This window comes from Mytilus edulis, chromosome 6, assembly GCF_963676685.1.
Source record: "Mytilus edulis chromosome 6, xbMytEdul2.2, whole genome shotgun sequence".
Classification (NCBI taxonomy): domain Eukaryota; kingdom Metazoa; phylum Mollusca; class Bivalvia; order Mytilida; family Mytilidae; genus Mytilus; species Mytilus edulis.
In genome coordinates, this window is record NC_092349.1 from 58327608 (window position 1) to 58341809 (window position 14202).

At 31.3% G+C, this 14202-nt stretch overlaps 1 protein-coding gene and 1 long non-coding RNA gene across 3 annotated transcripts in view; one reads left to right on the forward strand and one right to left on the reverse strand.

Moving 5' to 3' along the window:
- The first annotated feature begins 968 nt into the window (after window positions 1–968).
- Window positions 969–4135, forward strand: LOC139526155 (uncharacterized). Its single transcript, XR_011665150.1, has 3 exons — window positions 969–1057; window positions 2824–2965; window positions 3377–4135. It is a non-coding gene; the product is annotated as an uncharacterized lncRNA (long non-coding RNA).
- A 2978-nt stretch (window positions 4136–7113) lies between these two features.
- Window positions 7114–14202, reverse strand: part of LOC139527983 (E3 ubiquitin-protein ligase Bre1-like) — a 40379-nt gene continuing 33290 nt past the window's right edge. The window contains exons 15-20 of one of the 2 annotated variants that reach the window (XR_011665498.1): window positions 13242–13370; window positions 12611–12783; window positions 11882–12059; window positions 9602–9703; window positions 8097–8962; window positions 7114–8038 (exon numbers count right to left, since the gene is read on the reverse strand). Coding sequence is in view for 1 of the 2 variants with exons in the window: in XM_071323731.1 (XP_071179832.1) it covers window positions 8786–8962; window positions 9602–9703; window positions 11882–12059; window positions 12611–12783; window positions 13242–13370 (759 nt within the window). In the remaining variant the exon portion in view is untranslated. Of the gene's footprint in view, window positions 8963–9601; window positions 9704–11881; window positions 12060–12610; window positions 12784–13241; window positions 13371–14202 lie in introns of both variants that reach the window. The other variant, XM_071323731.1, reaches the window with a different exon arrangement.

Here is a 14202-nt window from a genome sequence, read left to right on the forward strand (position 1 = left end):
AAGATGAATGGAAAACTCTTTTTTCATTCACAACAGGTCATTTCCTAAAAGAATAAACTCATTAAATAGAAAATATATGACTTTCCAAATGAGTTGACATAGTTTTATCAAATACTAAGAAGTACTACATTGAAAATATTCTACTTCAAGTTTAAACATTATTTCGTAGTGTCAACGGACACTTCGTTGTTCTTATATCATAAATTAAATACACAGATGATTCAATCTTTTTTACCATGCAATCAACAGTGGCGGATCCAGGCATAGTTCAGTGATTACCTATATATTAACCTAATTTTTCCAAAAGTAAAGGGGAGGGCCGGACCCCAAGTCCGCCGCCTATGATCAATCTAGCAAATTATTAACAATACTATCATAATTGTCAACAGATCAAAAAGTCGTTTCAGGCTACAAATTTAGAATGGTTTTACATTATCTATTAATACAATGACAGTTATAGTTATCAAAGGTTCCAGGCTTATAATTCAATACGCCAGACGGTACGTGCGTTATGTTCACATACAATTTATCAGTGATCAAAATAGTTAGAAAGCCAAAACAAATACCGAGTTGAAGAGCATTGAGGACCCAAAATTCCAAAAAGTTGTGCCAAATTCGGTTAAGGTAATCTATGTCTGGGATAAGAAAATCCTTAGAATTTCGAAAAATTCAAACATTTTTAAACAGTATTTATAAAATGACCATATAATTAATATTCATGTCAAAACCGAATTGCTGACTACAGGGCTGGTGATACCCTCGGGGCCGAAGTAGTGGCATCGATCCAGTGGTGTGATAACACATTTATGAAATGATTAACCATCATTGAATAAAATGTCGCCTAATCGTTGATGACTTGTTAATGATATTCTAAGGAAACAATGAATGATACAGTCCATCAAGGTCACTTGAAACTTAAAACTTTAAACTTTAAACTTAATATGAATATATCATATATATATATATATATATATATATGTGATCAACTGTTCGTGCTGTTTTACATTTCATCAAAACTGTGTTACTGTATGGTTGCCAAACTGTATTTCAATAAAAAGTGAGTATATTTATTTTAATTTGAAATTATAACATATATATGATCAACTGTTCATGCTGTTTTACATTTCATTAAAACTATGTTACTGTATGGTATGCCACATTGTATTCACATAAAAAGTGAGTATATTTATTTTAATTTAATTAATTTAAATTATTAAACATTAACACATAATTTTGAAAACCATACTTAAAATCGTTTTAATCTGTGTGTATCTTTATTTGAATTTTGATTTAAGCTTGTACAAAAAGATGTTCCTTATTATCCGACAATGAACAAATTTTGTATTTGTTATTTACAATGACGACTGTAAGGGAATGTGCTCAGATTATTGATACACTGTGTGAACGGCAAGCTATAGCAATTATCAAAATATTTAATACGCCCAAATTGTTAAAAAAAAAATCATTAACAAAACCAGGTTCAACCCACCGTTTTACTAAGTCAGGAAAATGCCAGTTGTTATCTTATAGTTCGTTTCAGCGTGTGTTGCATGGTCGTTTAGTTTTTTTTCACTTGAATGTTTCTGTTGTTTCGTTGTTTTCCTCTTATGATTGATGTGTTTCCCTCAGTTTAAGTTAGTAATCCGGATTTGTTTTCTCTCATTCGATTTATGACTTTCGAACAGCGGTATACTACTGTTGCCTTAATTTTACAGGAAATTTAGTATTTTGTGAACTCTAAATTACCTTTTTAGCAAATTTTTACGTAATCGTTCTTCTAAATTTAGAAAAAAAGATCCTGTCACATATAAGGTACATTAGCATACTAGCTTTTAAAAAGTTTATTTTTTTACATCTATGTCCTTCAACGTTTAAGCCCTCGAACCTTACCCTATTGGTTCATCGCACTTTAGCGTGATATACCTAGTACGTACTTTAGCAAACAAACAACCATCGCATCTGAGCGCGAGACACCATCGTATTTTTGCGTAGACCATATATAGAGTCCTCCATATAAAAATTTATATAAAAAAATATACATAATTACTCTAAATATCAGCTCAACAATGTTAAATCTGCAAATTTGTGTTCTTCCCCCCGCGGGATTCGAACTCATGCCATTGGGATACAATATCGCCTGTACTGTATCCAGCGCTCTAGACCACTCGGCCACCTAGATTGAACTAAATATCCATCTTTCGATGGACTAGTGTTACCTTTCCAATTAATTACATTGTCGGAAATTTAAAAAAATAAATTCTACTAGTTACGAAAGAGGAGAAAAGATCGGCCAGCCTCTCTTTTCGTCCTTTTTTTTAAAGCTTATACAAATAAATATTATCTTTTCCGACTATGTAAATATACTTATATGTAACTTGTTGGCTTCATTGACAAAATTCTTCCAGAAATAGTTCATAATATTTGTTAGAGCTCAAAGTACACAATAGGCTGTGTTGCAGTGAATTTTGATTGTAAAGCTTTTTAAAGGTGCCCTAAATGAAATAACTTCGGGCAATTGTCCTCTTTCTCTTCGGCACTCTTTTTAATACTAACATCACTTTGAAATACAATGTCTGTAAATATACTACTATTAAATTTGTTTAAGTGCCCTTTAATTTAGGTTAACTGGTGTTTTTTTACTATGTTTGTTTATTATTAGTTGAAAACACTTAATTATAAACACAGAAGGACAAAGCACTTTGATATCTATGATATTTTCTTTAATAATTATGAGTCAGTATTTAATCCGTAATATTAAATTAAAATTCTATGTTTTTACAAAAAAGTCTGCTAGTTACATAACACCATTTGTGTTCTTTTCAGCATACGATGGATGTGTATAGAAATACATTATGTTTGTATTTGTTGGTTTTCATCACTCAAACTCTGGTGAAATCTAGGTCCGTTATTTCACCTCCAGATTTGGAAAATAAAGAGACACCCGTGGAAGCAGAAATAGATGATGGTTTGTACTTAAAAAAAAATAAAAATAATTGAGATTTTTATTAGATAATGTGCTGTCATTCAATGTCGTTCAATTTGACGGACAAAAAAAAAGAAACCAACAACACATTGCCGCTTTTTTTTGCTATATGCTACTACAAAAAGCTTTCTTTAGACTATCTGCAACAACAAAATTCTTTTAGACTATCGGGTACCAGTTCTGTGCATCAAGCGTTTCAGATATAACAATTCAACAGAAACGAGTCAGGTATGATAATCAAAAAGGCATATTAGTATATAATATCTTATGCTACTAAGCCTATCATAAAAGAAATTAACATTGTTACGATAAACCATTGTGTAATGCAAAGCGTTTAAACTACAACAGTTATAGATTATGTATACTGTTTTATGCTTTGTTTTTGCATTGTAGCCATTGAAGTTTTACAGGAAACAAAACACATTAGAAATAAAGTGAAGCGTAGCAGAATCAACTCTAAAGACAACGATAATTGTAATGGTAGAAGAAGACGGAGCTATGGGAATACGAATAGAGTTGTTCATGGAGTCGTCTGTTGTAGACAATACCGAAGGGCAAGAAAATGGCCGTCCTATTGTAACCGGTATCTTGAATATGTCCGTAGAACTGTCAACTTTGAATACTCCGATGCATAAAAGATGGATCATCCGTCAAATGGTTTATGATATTGGTTGAAAGACGATAATACAATACAAACGAGATTTTGTGATTTTGTGTTCATACTGAGTATGTATAGGAACTGTGACCTTGAATAAATGTAGTTATCAGAACGAATGCGTTGAAATCCTGTTTTACCACAAGCATTTAAAATTAGTATTATTTGTATTAGCTCGTTGAAAACGTAAATATTCATATCTGATTCTACTGTCCTGGCCTAATACAAATTTCGAAATATAACAAAAGGAAATTGTAACTTCACTTTTGTATGCAGAGTAAAATAGTGTTCTTACTTTCATTGAATTAAAAAAAAAATTACCATATAATTATTGCTATTGGGGTTTTATATTTTAGCATTAGAGTTTAACTAACATCTACTGTAAATTAATTAATATTTGTTCGGTATCAATTTTCGTGCATTTCGTGGTAACAAGAGAACCACGAATTCAAATGGTCAAGGACTTGCCAAAAACCACGAAATTAGATATTTAATTCACAAAAAATTGGTATTCACGAAAATAAATGTATCCACAGTAAATGATTTAGATTGTTCTCTGACTATTGTTGAACATTTATCTTTGGAACGCCGTAACTGTATTAATGTACTTCCTTCTTTATCATGATGTTTTTTTTTTCTTCTTTATCATGATGGTTTTTTTTTCTTCTTTATCATGATGTTTTTTTTTTCTTCTTTATCATGATGGTTTTTTTTTCTTCTTTATCATGATGGTTTTTTTTTCTTCTTTATCATGATGTTTTTTTTTTCTTCTTTATCATGATGTTTTTTTTTTCTTCTTTATCATGATGTTTTTTTTTCTTCTTTATCATGATGAGGTTTTCTTTATTGCGATATGGTATTTCTTTATTGTGATAAGGTATTTCTTTATTGTGATATGGTATTTCTTTATTATGATAAGGTATTTCTTTATTGTGATAAGGTATTTCTTTATTGTGATAAGGTATTTCTTTATTATGATAAGGTATTTCTTTATTGTGATAAGGTATTTCTTTATTATGATGATGTTTTTCTCGATTTTGACGAGCTTATTTTCTATTATGATAAGGTTTTTCTCTATTATAATGAGGTTTTTCTTTATTATGATGAAATAAAATTGAGAATGGAAATGGGGAATGTGCCAAAGAGACAACAACCCGACCATAGAAAAAAAACAACAGCAGAAGGTCACCAACAGGTCTTCAATGTAGCGAGAAATTCCTGCACCCGGAGGCGTCCTTCAGCTGACCCCTAAACAAATATATACTAGTTCAGTGATAATGAACGCCATACTAATTTCCAAATTGTACACAAGAAACTAAAATTAAAATAAAACAAGACTAACAAAGGCCAGAGGCTCTTGACTTGGGACAGGCGCAAAAATGCGGCGAGGTTAAACGTGTTTGTGAGATCTCAACCCTCCCCCTATACCTCTGGCCAATGTAGAAAGTAAACGCATAACAATACGCACATTAAATGAGCTTTTTCTCTATTATGATGAGCTTTTACTCTTTTATGATACGTTTTTTCTCTATTATGATAGAGTTTTCTCTATTATGACGAGCTTTTTCTTTATTATGATTAGTTTTTTCTCTATTAATATGAGGTTTTTCTTTATTATGATGAGGTTTTTCTCTATTATGATGAGTGTTTTCTCTATTATGATGAGCTTTTTCTCTATTACGATGAGCTTTTTCTCTATTATGATAAGAGTTTTCTTTATTATGATGAGTGTTTTCCTCATTATGACATGTATGATGAGCTTATTCTGTATTATGCATAGGTTTTTCTTTATTATGATGAGTGTTTTCTTTAATATGATGAGCTTTTTCTCTAGAGATCTCATAAACAAGTTTAACCCCGCCGCATTTTTGCGCCTGTCCCAAATCAGGATCCTCTGGCCTTTGTAAGCCTTGCATTATTTTTAATTAGAGTTTCTTGTGTACAATTAGGAGTTTAGTATGGCGTTCATTATCACTGAACTATAAAAAAAAAAAAAAAAAAAAAAAAAAAAAAAAAAAAAAAGATGTGGTATGATTGTCAATGAGACAACTGTCTACAAGACACCAAAATGACATTAACAACTATAGGTCACCGTACGGCCTTCAACAATGAGCAAAGCCCATATCGCATAGTCAGCTATAAAATATTTATTTATTTAGGGTCCAGCTGAAGGACGCCTCCGGGTGCGGGAATTTCTCGCTGCATTGAAGACCTGTTTGTGACCTTCTGCTGTTGTCAGTTCTGTGGTCAGGTTGTTGTCTCTTTGACACATTCCCCATTTCCATTTTCAATTTTATTATAATGTGGCGGGGTTAAACATGTTAGCGGGATCCCAACCCTTCCCTAACCTGGGACAGTGGTATAACAGTACAACATAAGAACGAACTATAAAAATTAGTTGAAAAAGGTTGAACTCATCAGGTGGACAAAACTACAAGTTGCCGGGTACTTGTAGTCAAGATATGAGACATACTTAACCGTATCTGTTGTATCCTTTATCTCTGGTACGATGGGATAGATGCGTCAACAAATAACCAATTTTTTAATTATTTAGTGAGAGAACATCATCTATATAGCGGAATGTGTTGAAGGATATTGCTAACTTATTTTTCATCCTAAGAAGTTCCTGTATGAAGTCAGCCTCATAATGATAAAGAAACAAGTCGTCAAGAAGAGGGGCACTATTGGTTCCCATTGGAATGCCGACCGTCTGTTGAAAATCACGTCCTCAAAACGTAACAAATAGGTTGTCAATTAAGCTGTCAAACATCTTGATAATGTCAGTTTCAGAGAATTTTTTGTTTGAATTAGTGTGATCCTTTACAAAGAAGGATTTATCCCTCCCTAATACACGATACTTGTATCTACGTTGGCCATTTTTTTATGTAACAAAGTAATATCAACTCTTTCAATTTGTCGTTTAGTTTTGAATGGGGACTACTTGTGTAAAGTGTTGAAAAGTCAAATATTTTAATAATGTTGTAAGATGAGTCTTAGATTGTATGTACTCTAAAAGGTCTTTGGAATTACTTTTTTAGTATCCACGCCACCTCTAGGATTATAAAATGTTGTACTAAATTGTACCTATATACCTGCTATATAACAATGATGTTTCAAAAAGTCGATGTGGCTCCATCTGTTGTGCATAGACCTGGGAGTAATAATAGATTGTTTGTAAGAAGGGATTCAAATCTCCTGCAGATGTTTTGTATTTTTTTGTGTTGAAATATTAAATTGTAATGTTTCTATCATATTTTTTTTATGTTTGTTTAAGGAGCTACCTTTTGATTTTTATAGGGGGGACTGGGGCTGGGATGATTATTTTCATTATGGCGTGATCCTTTTAAATTTTATGCCAAATTACAGTTTTGACTCCAATAAAACCATTCACATAACAAGACAATATGATAGTGTGAATGGGGTAAAGAGTTCTGTGGACACATATTCTTGTTTATATCAATACAAAAGCACAAGATTTATTCTAAAAGTTTATTTATGATCAATGTTTTTTTACAAACAGTATTATGAATATAAACAGTACAATGCTTATTTGAGTTAACAAACAGTATGATTAATGTGAATAGTACAATGAATGATTCATACAAAACTTATCATCATATTTCAATAATATCACTCATTTTTACTCTCTAATCTTTTCTACCTTTCACAAATCCTTATCTACGGTATTGGTTCTACACTTTTCTTTAATTCATCTAAACTCTTGTACAGATATAAAAACTCTTAACCACCAGACATAAATGAAACAAAAACACACTGATTATCAGAATGAAAAAAAATGTGTTGCTTGCATGCTTGAAAATTTATGCATTTGATCATTGAATTTTGTGAAGATTTCTGACATGTTTCAGAATATTGAAAGTAAATGGTGAAATGAATGTGTGATGGGGTGTTCAATGAATTAATTTACATTGTTCTTGTAATGAGAAATTTAACAAGTCACACAATAAAACTAACTTAATACATATTACAATCAAAATAATGAGACAAGCACTTATCATGAGGAACAGAAATATGTTCCTTGAATTTCTCTTAGGGAGTGTGCCAGATGCACTATAAAAGACATTAGAAGATGAGAATCTCTCATATTTTGACTTTGTTTTTACAAAAGTAACTTTCTTAAATATACAAAATATCAGGGTACAACAGGTTCCCTTAAAAGCACAGTTGAAGCACATGTGCTTTATTCCTTTATTAAGGCCAGCTCACTACTTATGCACGCCCATAATATCATTTACAAATATTGATGATTTTCTAGTTTATTTGGTAGAAACAATTCTGTATAATGAAAAATCGTTTGAACTATGTTATTATTGCTGAAATCTAGATTATACAGTTGAAAACTGAGCAGTTAAAGGTTCATATGATTAGTTTATATGAGACTACTTATGTCTGTACACCTTTCCTATATTGCCTGTTCATATAATTAGTTTATTTTACTAAAATTTTAATACAAATTCATGTTGTGAATAACCTATTCCCACCTATATTTGTACTATTTTTAATAATTCAAAACCTATAGAAATAACTTTAACAAACAAGGCAAAAACATTCTAATCTATAAAAGTTTTAATTTAAATTCACATAAAAATCTTGAAAACAATTTTTTATTCAAATAAAATATAGCTACACAAGGCTAATACTAATCTAATATACAATACATCTATCAACATAAAAAAATAAATATTTTGTTCTCCTCTTTTTCTGCTAAGGGCTGTTCCATAAAAGCAATCATGTTTCCCAAATTAAAATCTCAACTATGGAAAGGTGTATATGTTGTGAAAACTTGCCTCTATATGGCCTAATTGCTTTCGGTGCCTTCCCTGGGTACATGTATGTTTTTATGGAACAGCGTTAATGCATACACTTGTATCTAGCACTCCAAAATGTCTTCTCTTGAATATGCAGCATACAGGTTCTTCAATCCAAAAGATAATATCATATCCTAAGTACAATGCAGAACATATCTTCTGCAGCTCAACATAACAATGTGCACTTCTCAATTATGCAGCCATAAAATGTGGTGATCCATTGAGCCCAACTCATCTACAAAGGATTTCTCCTCTCCATTCTGTACATACTATAACAAATGTACCATCAAACGTTTTTGGTTCTAATTTTACAGTTCATCAGCTTATATAAAGTCTATGATAATCGTTTGCACCAAACCCTGCATTACATTTTGGACACTTTCTCTGTCTTGTTTCATATCTGGTTTTCAGACATTCCAAACAGAACACATGGAAACATTTTGTCAATACAGCGTCTTTCCTGTTTACTTTACATGATGGACATGTCAATTGTTCCTGAAATTAGAGGTCAATTGTAAAATATTAATGTATTGTTTGCAATGAGCTTTTTTTCAAACTAGATGAATAACTTATTTTGCTGGAACATTTTGAAAAGCATCAAGTTTTGTCATACAACTGAGAGGTTTAGCTAGCTATAAAACAAGGTTTAATCAACCATTTTCTAAATTTTTAAATGAAAAAGGGTCAGAATTGTGACAGTTGTTGTCCATTCATTTTGGTGTGTTTGAGCTTATGATTTTGCCATTGGTTGGGACTTTCCGTTTTGAATTTTCCTTGGAGTTCAGTATTTCTGTGATTTTACTCATTTCTATAGTAATAGCAGCCATTTATTTATATGTATCATTTCGTTTAAAGGAACATTCCTGTAATTAAGCTAAATTTACATCAAGCCATTTAAAAAAACATGTTATTAAAATAAAGTCATTTTTTTATGTTTTGGCAAATCTTTAAGAAACTAACAATATAATACTTCAATCCAGAGTTTTATAGCCACTTCCATCATTAAAACTTACAAAAAAATTACTTCAAAAACCTTTTATCAAAGAAAAAGTCGATGAAATATAAAATATAATTTTGAGGTGTACAAATACTTCAGGTGTATCTTTACTTGAAGTAGACCAATCTATAAAATACCTTATACTCTGCAATCTCAGCCATTAAAACTTCATCTGCTGCCCCTGCCATCTCAATCTTCTTACTTCTCTCAAGTTTACGTTGCAGTTTAGCAATCTCCTCCTATTAGACACAAAACATATGAATAATTGTATATTAATTACATATAAATTATCATTATCATTATTAACTGAATTTTTATTTGGTAAGACTATATTTTCCTTTTTACATATTTTCAATGAAATACTACCGGTAATAGCAAACAGGCTCTTGGTATTGTCCTTTAAATTGTTTCACAGTTGGTCATGTCTGGGCCTTTTTTAGCTAATACCATCTTTTGGTTTGTATAGTGCGCACCCCCTTTATGGTCCAAGAAACAAGAGAAAAAAAGTTTATTGGTCATATAATACTCAGACATTTTTTGAAAAGTTACAGCTCCAAAATCGGCAAACAGGAAGTTTATCGGTAAACAAGAAGTTTTTAAAATGGACACCAATGTCGGACAATTCCTTACGGAATATGTAATTACATTCAGTATTGCTTATTGTTAAAGGCCATATAATGGCCTATAGTTGCTTACATCCCTGGCATTTGATGGATGGACATCTGGGCTATAATGAATACAAACAGATGTAGTGTATAACTCAGTTAGTAACATTTAATCAATAAATCATTTGTGTGATCCTAAATTAGTGTCTATGATAAGCTGACACTTTATTTGTTTTGTGGTTATGAAAAAGCAGATCAGTATCAAATATATAGACACAAGATAATGGAATTCAATTGAAAATCTGCACTTTAAAATTTTTACTACTTGCTTTATATCCTTGTTGTTATAATGTTGATTTTCAACTACTGCCAATAACTACACATTGTAGTAATATTATTCCTTACAATGGTAGTTAAAAGCTTTAAGGAACTTTTATCAGGGCATTCAATACATCATTATTTTGGTTTCAAATGAGAATATATTAGACCTTCTAGTTCAAAATCCAAAAACACAGATTGCTTGTGGATATCATACATGACGTACACAAGGTTGGAAACATTAGTCTGTTTGATAACTTTCTTCAAATCATTCTATTAAAGCAAATATAGAAATAAAAACAAACATACAACTAAACCATTACAGTGCAAAACAGCACATACGAAAGTGATTTCTTCTTCTTTCTAGTATAAGCCTCCTTTAATTAGGAGCACCTCCATATGGAGTTTTACCATAACTTTAAAATTTTAAAGAATAAAAACGCTTTTTCCAACATATGTAAAGCACATATAAATAAACAATAAAAGTGTCATGCATTGCATACTTACAAGGACCTTTTTAATACAAATTAATTGACCATATATTCACTTATACCTCAGTTTTATTTATTATCAAAGTATGTTTCATTTGATTTTGCTTGCATGCATAAAAATATGTTAAAAAGAGGTTTTATTTAATAGGATCTATATATCAAAATAAAATTTAAATAGGCAGATTTTCTGAGTGGAATGTTTTAAGAACTTCATGATCATGTGTCAAAGTATATAAAAATCAAGACAAAATTATAAAAGTTTGTTTTGCCACCATCAATAAACAAGAGTGCCCACGCTGAAATGTCTCGCCTTCTTTACTAATCATTAATATTATGTTGATAGTCCTAATTTGTCGCAAGTTAACTTAATTATAACCACTGAACCATGAAAATGAGGTCAAGGTCAGATGACACCTGCCAGTTGGACATGTACACCTTACAGTCCTTCCATACACCGAATATACTAGACCTATTGCTTATAGTATCTGAGATCCAAAACTTAACCTTGATCACTGATCCATGAAATGAGGTCGAGGTCAAGTGAAAACTGTCTGACAGGCATGACGATCTTGCAAGGTACTCACATACCAAATATAGTTATCCTATTACTTATGATAAGAGAGAATTTAACATTACAAAAAATTTTAACTTTTTTATCAAGTAGTCACTGAACCATGAAAATGAGGTCAAGGACATTGGACATGTGACTGACGGAACATTCATAACATGAGGCATCCATATACAAAGTATGAAGCATCCAGGTCTTCCACCTTCTTAAATATAAAGCTTTTAAGAAGTAAGCTAACGCCGCCGCCACCGCCGGATCACTATCCCCATGTCTAGCTTTCTGCAACAAAAGTTGCAGGGTCGACAATTAAAAAAGTTTATTTACAAGATATGGTCCCTATCATAAATGTATTAGTGAAATAAAAAAATTGGAATGGCTGTTAATTATTTAAGTTCATTTTCATAGATTTCATTCCTATCATACAGAAATGTTTACCTGTAGCCTATTACGTTTAAATGACTGTTGTTCTAGGGCACCTGTTTTCTCTGCCACAGATACCTGGGCCTCCTTAAGCTGTGCTTGATATTTATCTAAATGTAACTTTAAATCAGCTGCTGTCTGTGAACTTTCTACTGCCTTCCTCTTGTGCATTTCCATTGATTGTTGGGTAAAGCTGAAACAAACATACAATCTTATGATTTAATGGAAGTTGTCAGTGTCTAATAAAATAGCATGGACTCATAGGTGGCATTGTAAACGAAAGAAAGAAAGGTTTAACGATCATCCAAATGAACTTGCATTTTGGTGACCTTTCGTAAAGTAATCCGATAAGATTTAAAATGAACACTCTCATGTACAAGCAAACTGAATTTTTGAAAGACGGTATAGTGAGAATTTTTTGTGTACTGGTTCACCCAATGTAAATTTTATTTGTAAGAATGATATGAGTCAGAACCAGAATAAAAAACAAAAAGAAAACCTTGTGAACAGATAATGCCTTTGAAGTTGTGAAATTCAATCTCCAAAAAAAATTAACCATTTTACCCTGATTTTTGGTGGGGTTTATGTTGCCCAGTCTTAAGTTTTCTATGTTGTGTTTTTTGTACCGTTATCTGTCTTTTAGTCATTTAACCATTTAAGCCATGGCTTTATCAGTTTGTTTTACTGAGTTAGAATGTCAATTTGGTATCTTTCGCCGCTCTTTTCAGTCCATGGTAAACCTACCCTAACTCTTTTTCTGCTGTTGATAAAGCATTTTGTAAAACTTGTTCTTTCTCTTCCAGATTACGTACAACCAACATTTGAGCCTCAACTTGAGTCTGTAGGGTTGCGACCTGTTCTGCAAGAACTTCTTTTTCTTCCCTTAATAACTTTTGTATTTGATTGGACTTTATTCTCTGAAAAATATAACAAACAAATCATTTTCTCTTAACAAAATTTCAAAACTACTCGAGCTTCTTTAAGCTGTGCTTGATATTTATCTAAATGTTACTTTAAATCAGCTTCAGATTTCCTGAATATACTTGAACAAAATTTTCACAAAGCTTGGCAATGTTTCTTTAAAGAATATTTCGAAACTGCTGTTCATATAACCACTTTTAAAAAATGTATTTTGTTAATGATTTTTTTCATCACATAATTCTAACATGGCATTTTTTGAAATTCTATCAATAAATCTATTTATGTTCACAGAACAGAAATCTAATGTAATAATTATATTTGATTATCAGTAAATTAGCCAAATATAATTAACATTATTAATTATCAACTTCTAGTTTATTTAATATCATCAAACTTTCTTAGTCTTGTCTGAATTGAAAATTTAGCATTTACAACATCACACTGATTGTCATACCTCAGACATAAGTTTAAAATTAGCATCATCTTTTTCCTTCAGTTGTTGCATCAGTCTCAAGTTCTGTTCCTGCATATCTTCAAAAGCCTGTCCTGTAACTTCCATCTCATTCAATAAGGCTTCCTCTCTCTGTAATAGTCAATAATTACATTACATGTATGTTTCATTTTAAAATGTTATCTCGATTGGCTAACAGCAATCTCGTGTCATTCTGAAATCAACCTACATTTCCAATTGAAATGTAGCATTCATTATGACAGGTACTTCCACAATTAAGTGTACAGGTAAATAAATAAAAGAACGCACGGTGACCTATATATTATTTTTGCTTTTTGGATTCCTTTATTAATTCCCTATCAATAAAAACTAGTTTTTTGAAAAGGTAATAACTTTGAAACTGAGAAGCGAACTCCCTTAAGCCATGATGTTGTCAGTTTATTTTCGATTTACAATTTGATAGAAATCGTGTTTTCATGATCCTATCAAAAATTGTAATTATAAGTATTGAATGCTTTTATATGGTTGTAAAAGCATTGACCATGCTTACATTTATCGAATGAAGTGCTTCTGCACTTCATACAAAATGAACTTCGATCAACGCGTTTATACCCCAATAAATTTACTAAAATTAAAGATGCATGCAATTCTTGAGTGTTTCTTTTTTATTCAACAATAATATTTTTCACAATAACTCTACTGAGAAGGCTATCTCAGTGAAGATCCCCGTTTTATTGGTACCATATACCAATAGTGAGTGTATCCATATCTATAGATATAACAATAAACCAATTTCAAATTCTTTTTTTTATGAATGAGTAACTTCTGTTGACCTGGGGTCAATTGGCATAAATGACATCGTTAAACAATCAACTTTTACTGTGACCATAACCCATAAGCATCCAGATTTTGGAAATGTTCAGGAAAAAGCATAAATGTGAAAGCTGTCTTTTAAAAATAATAC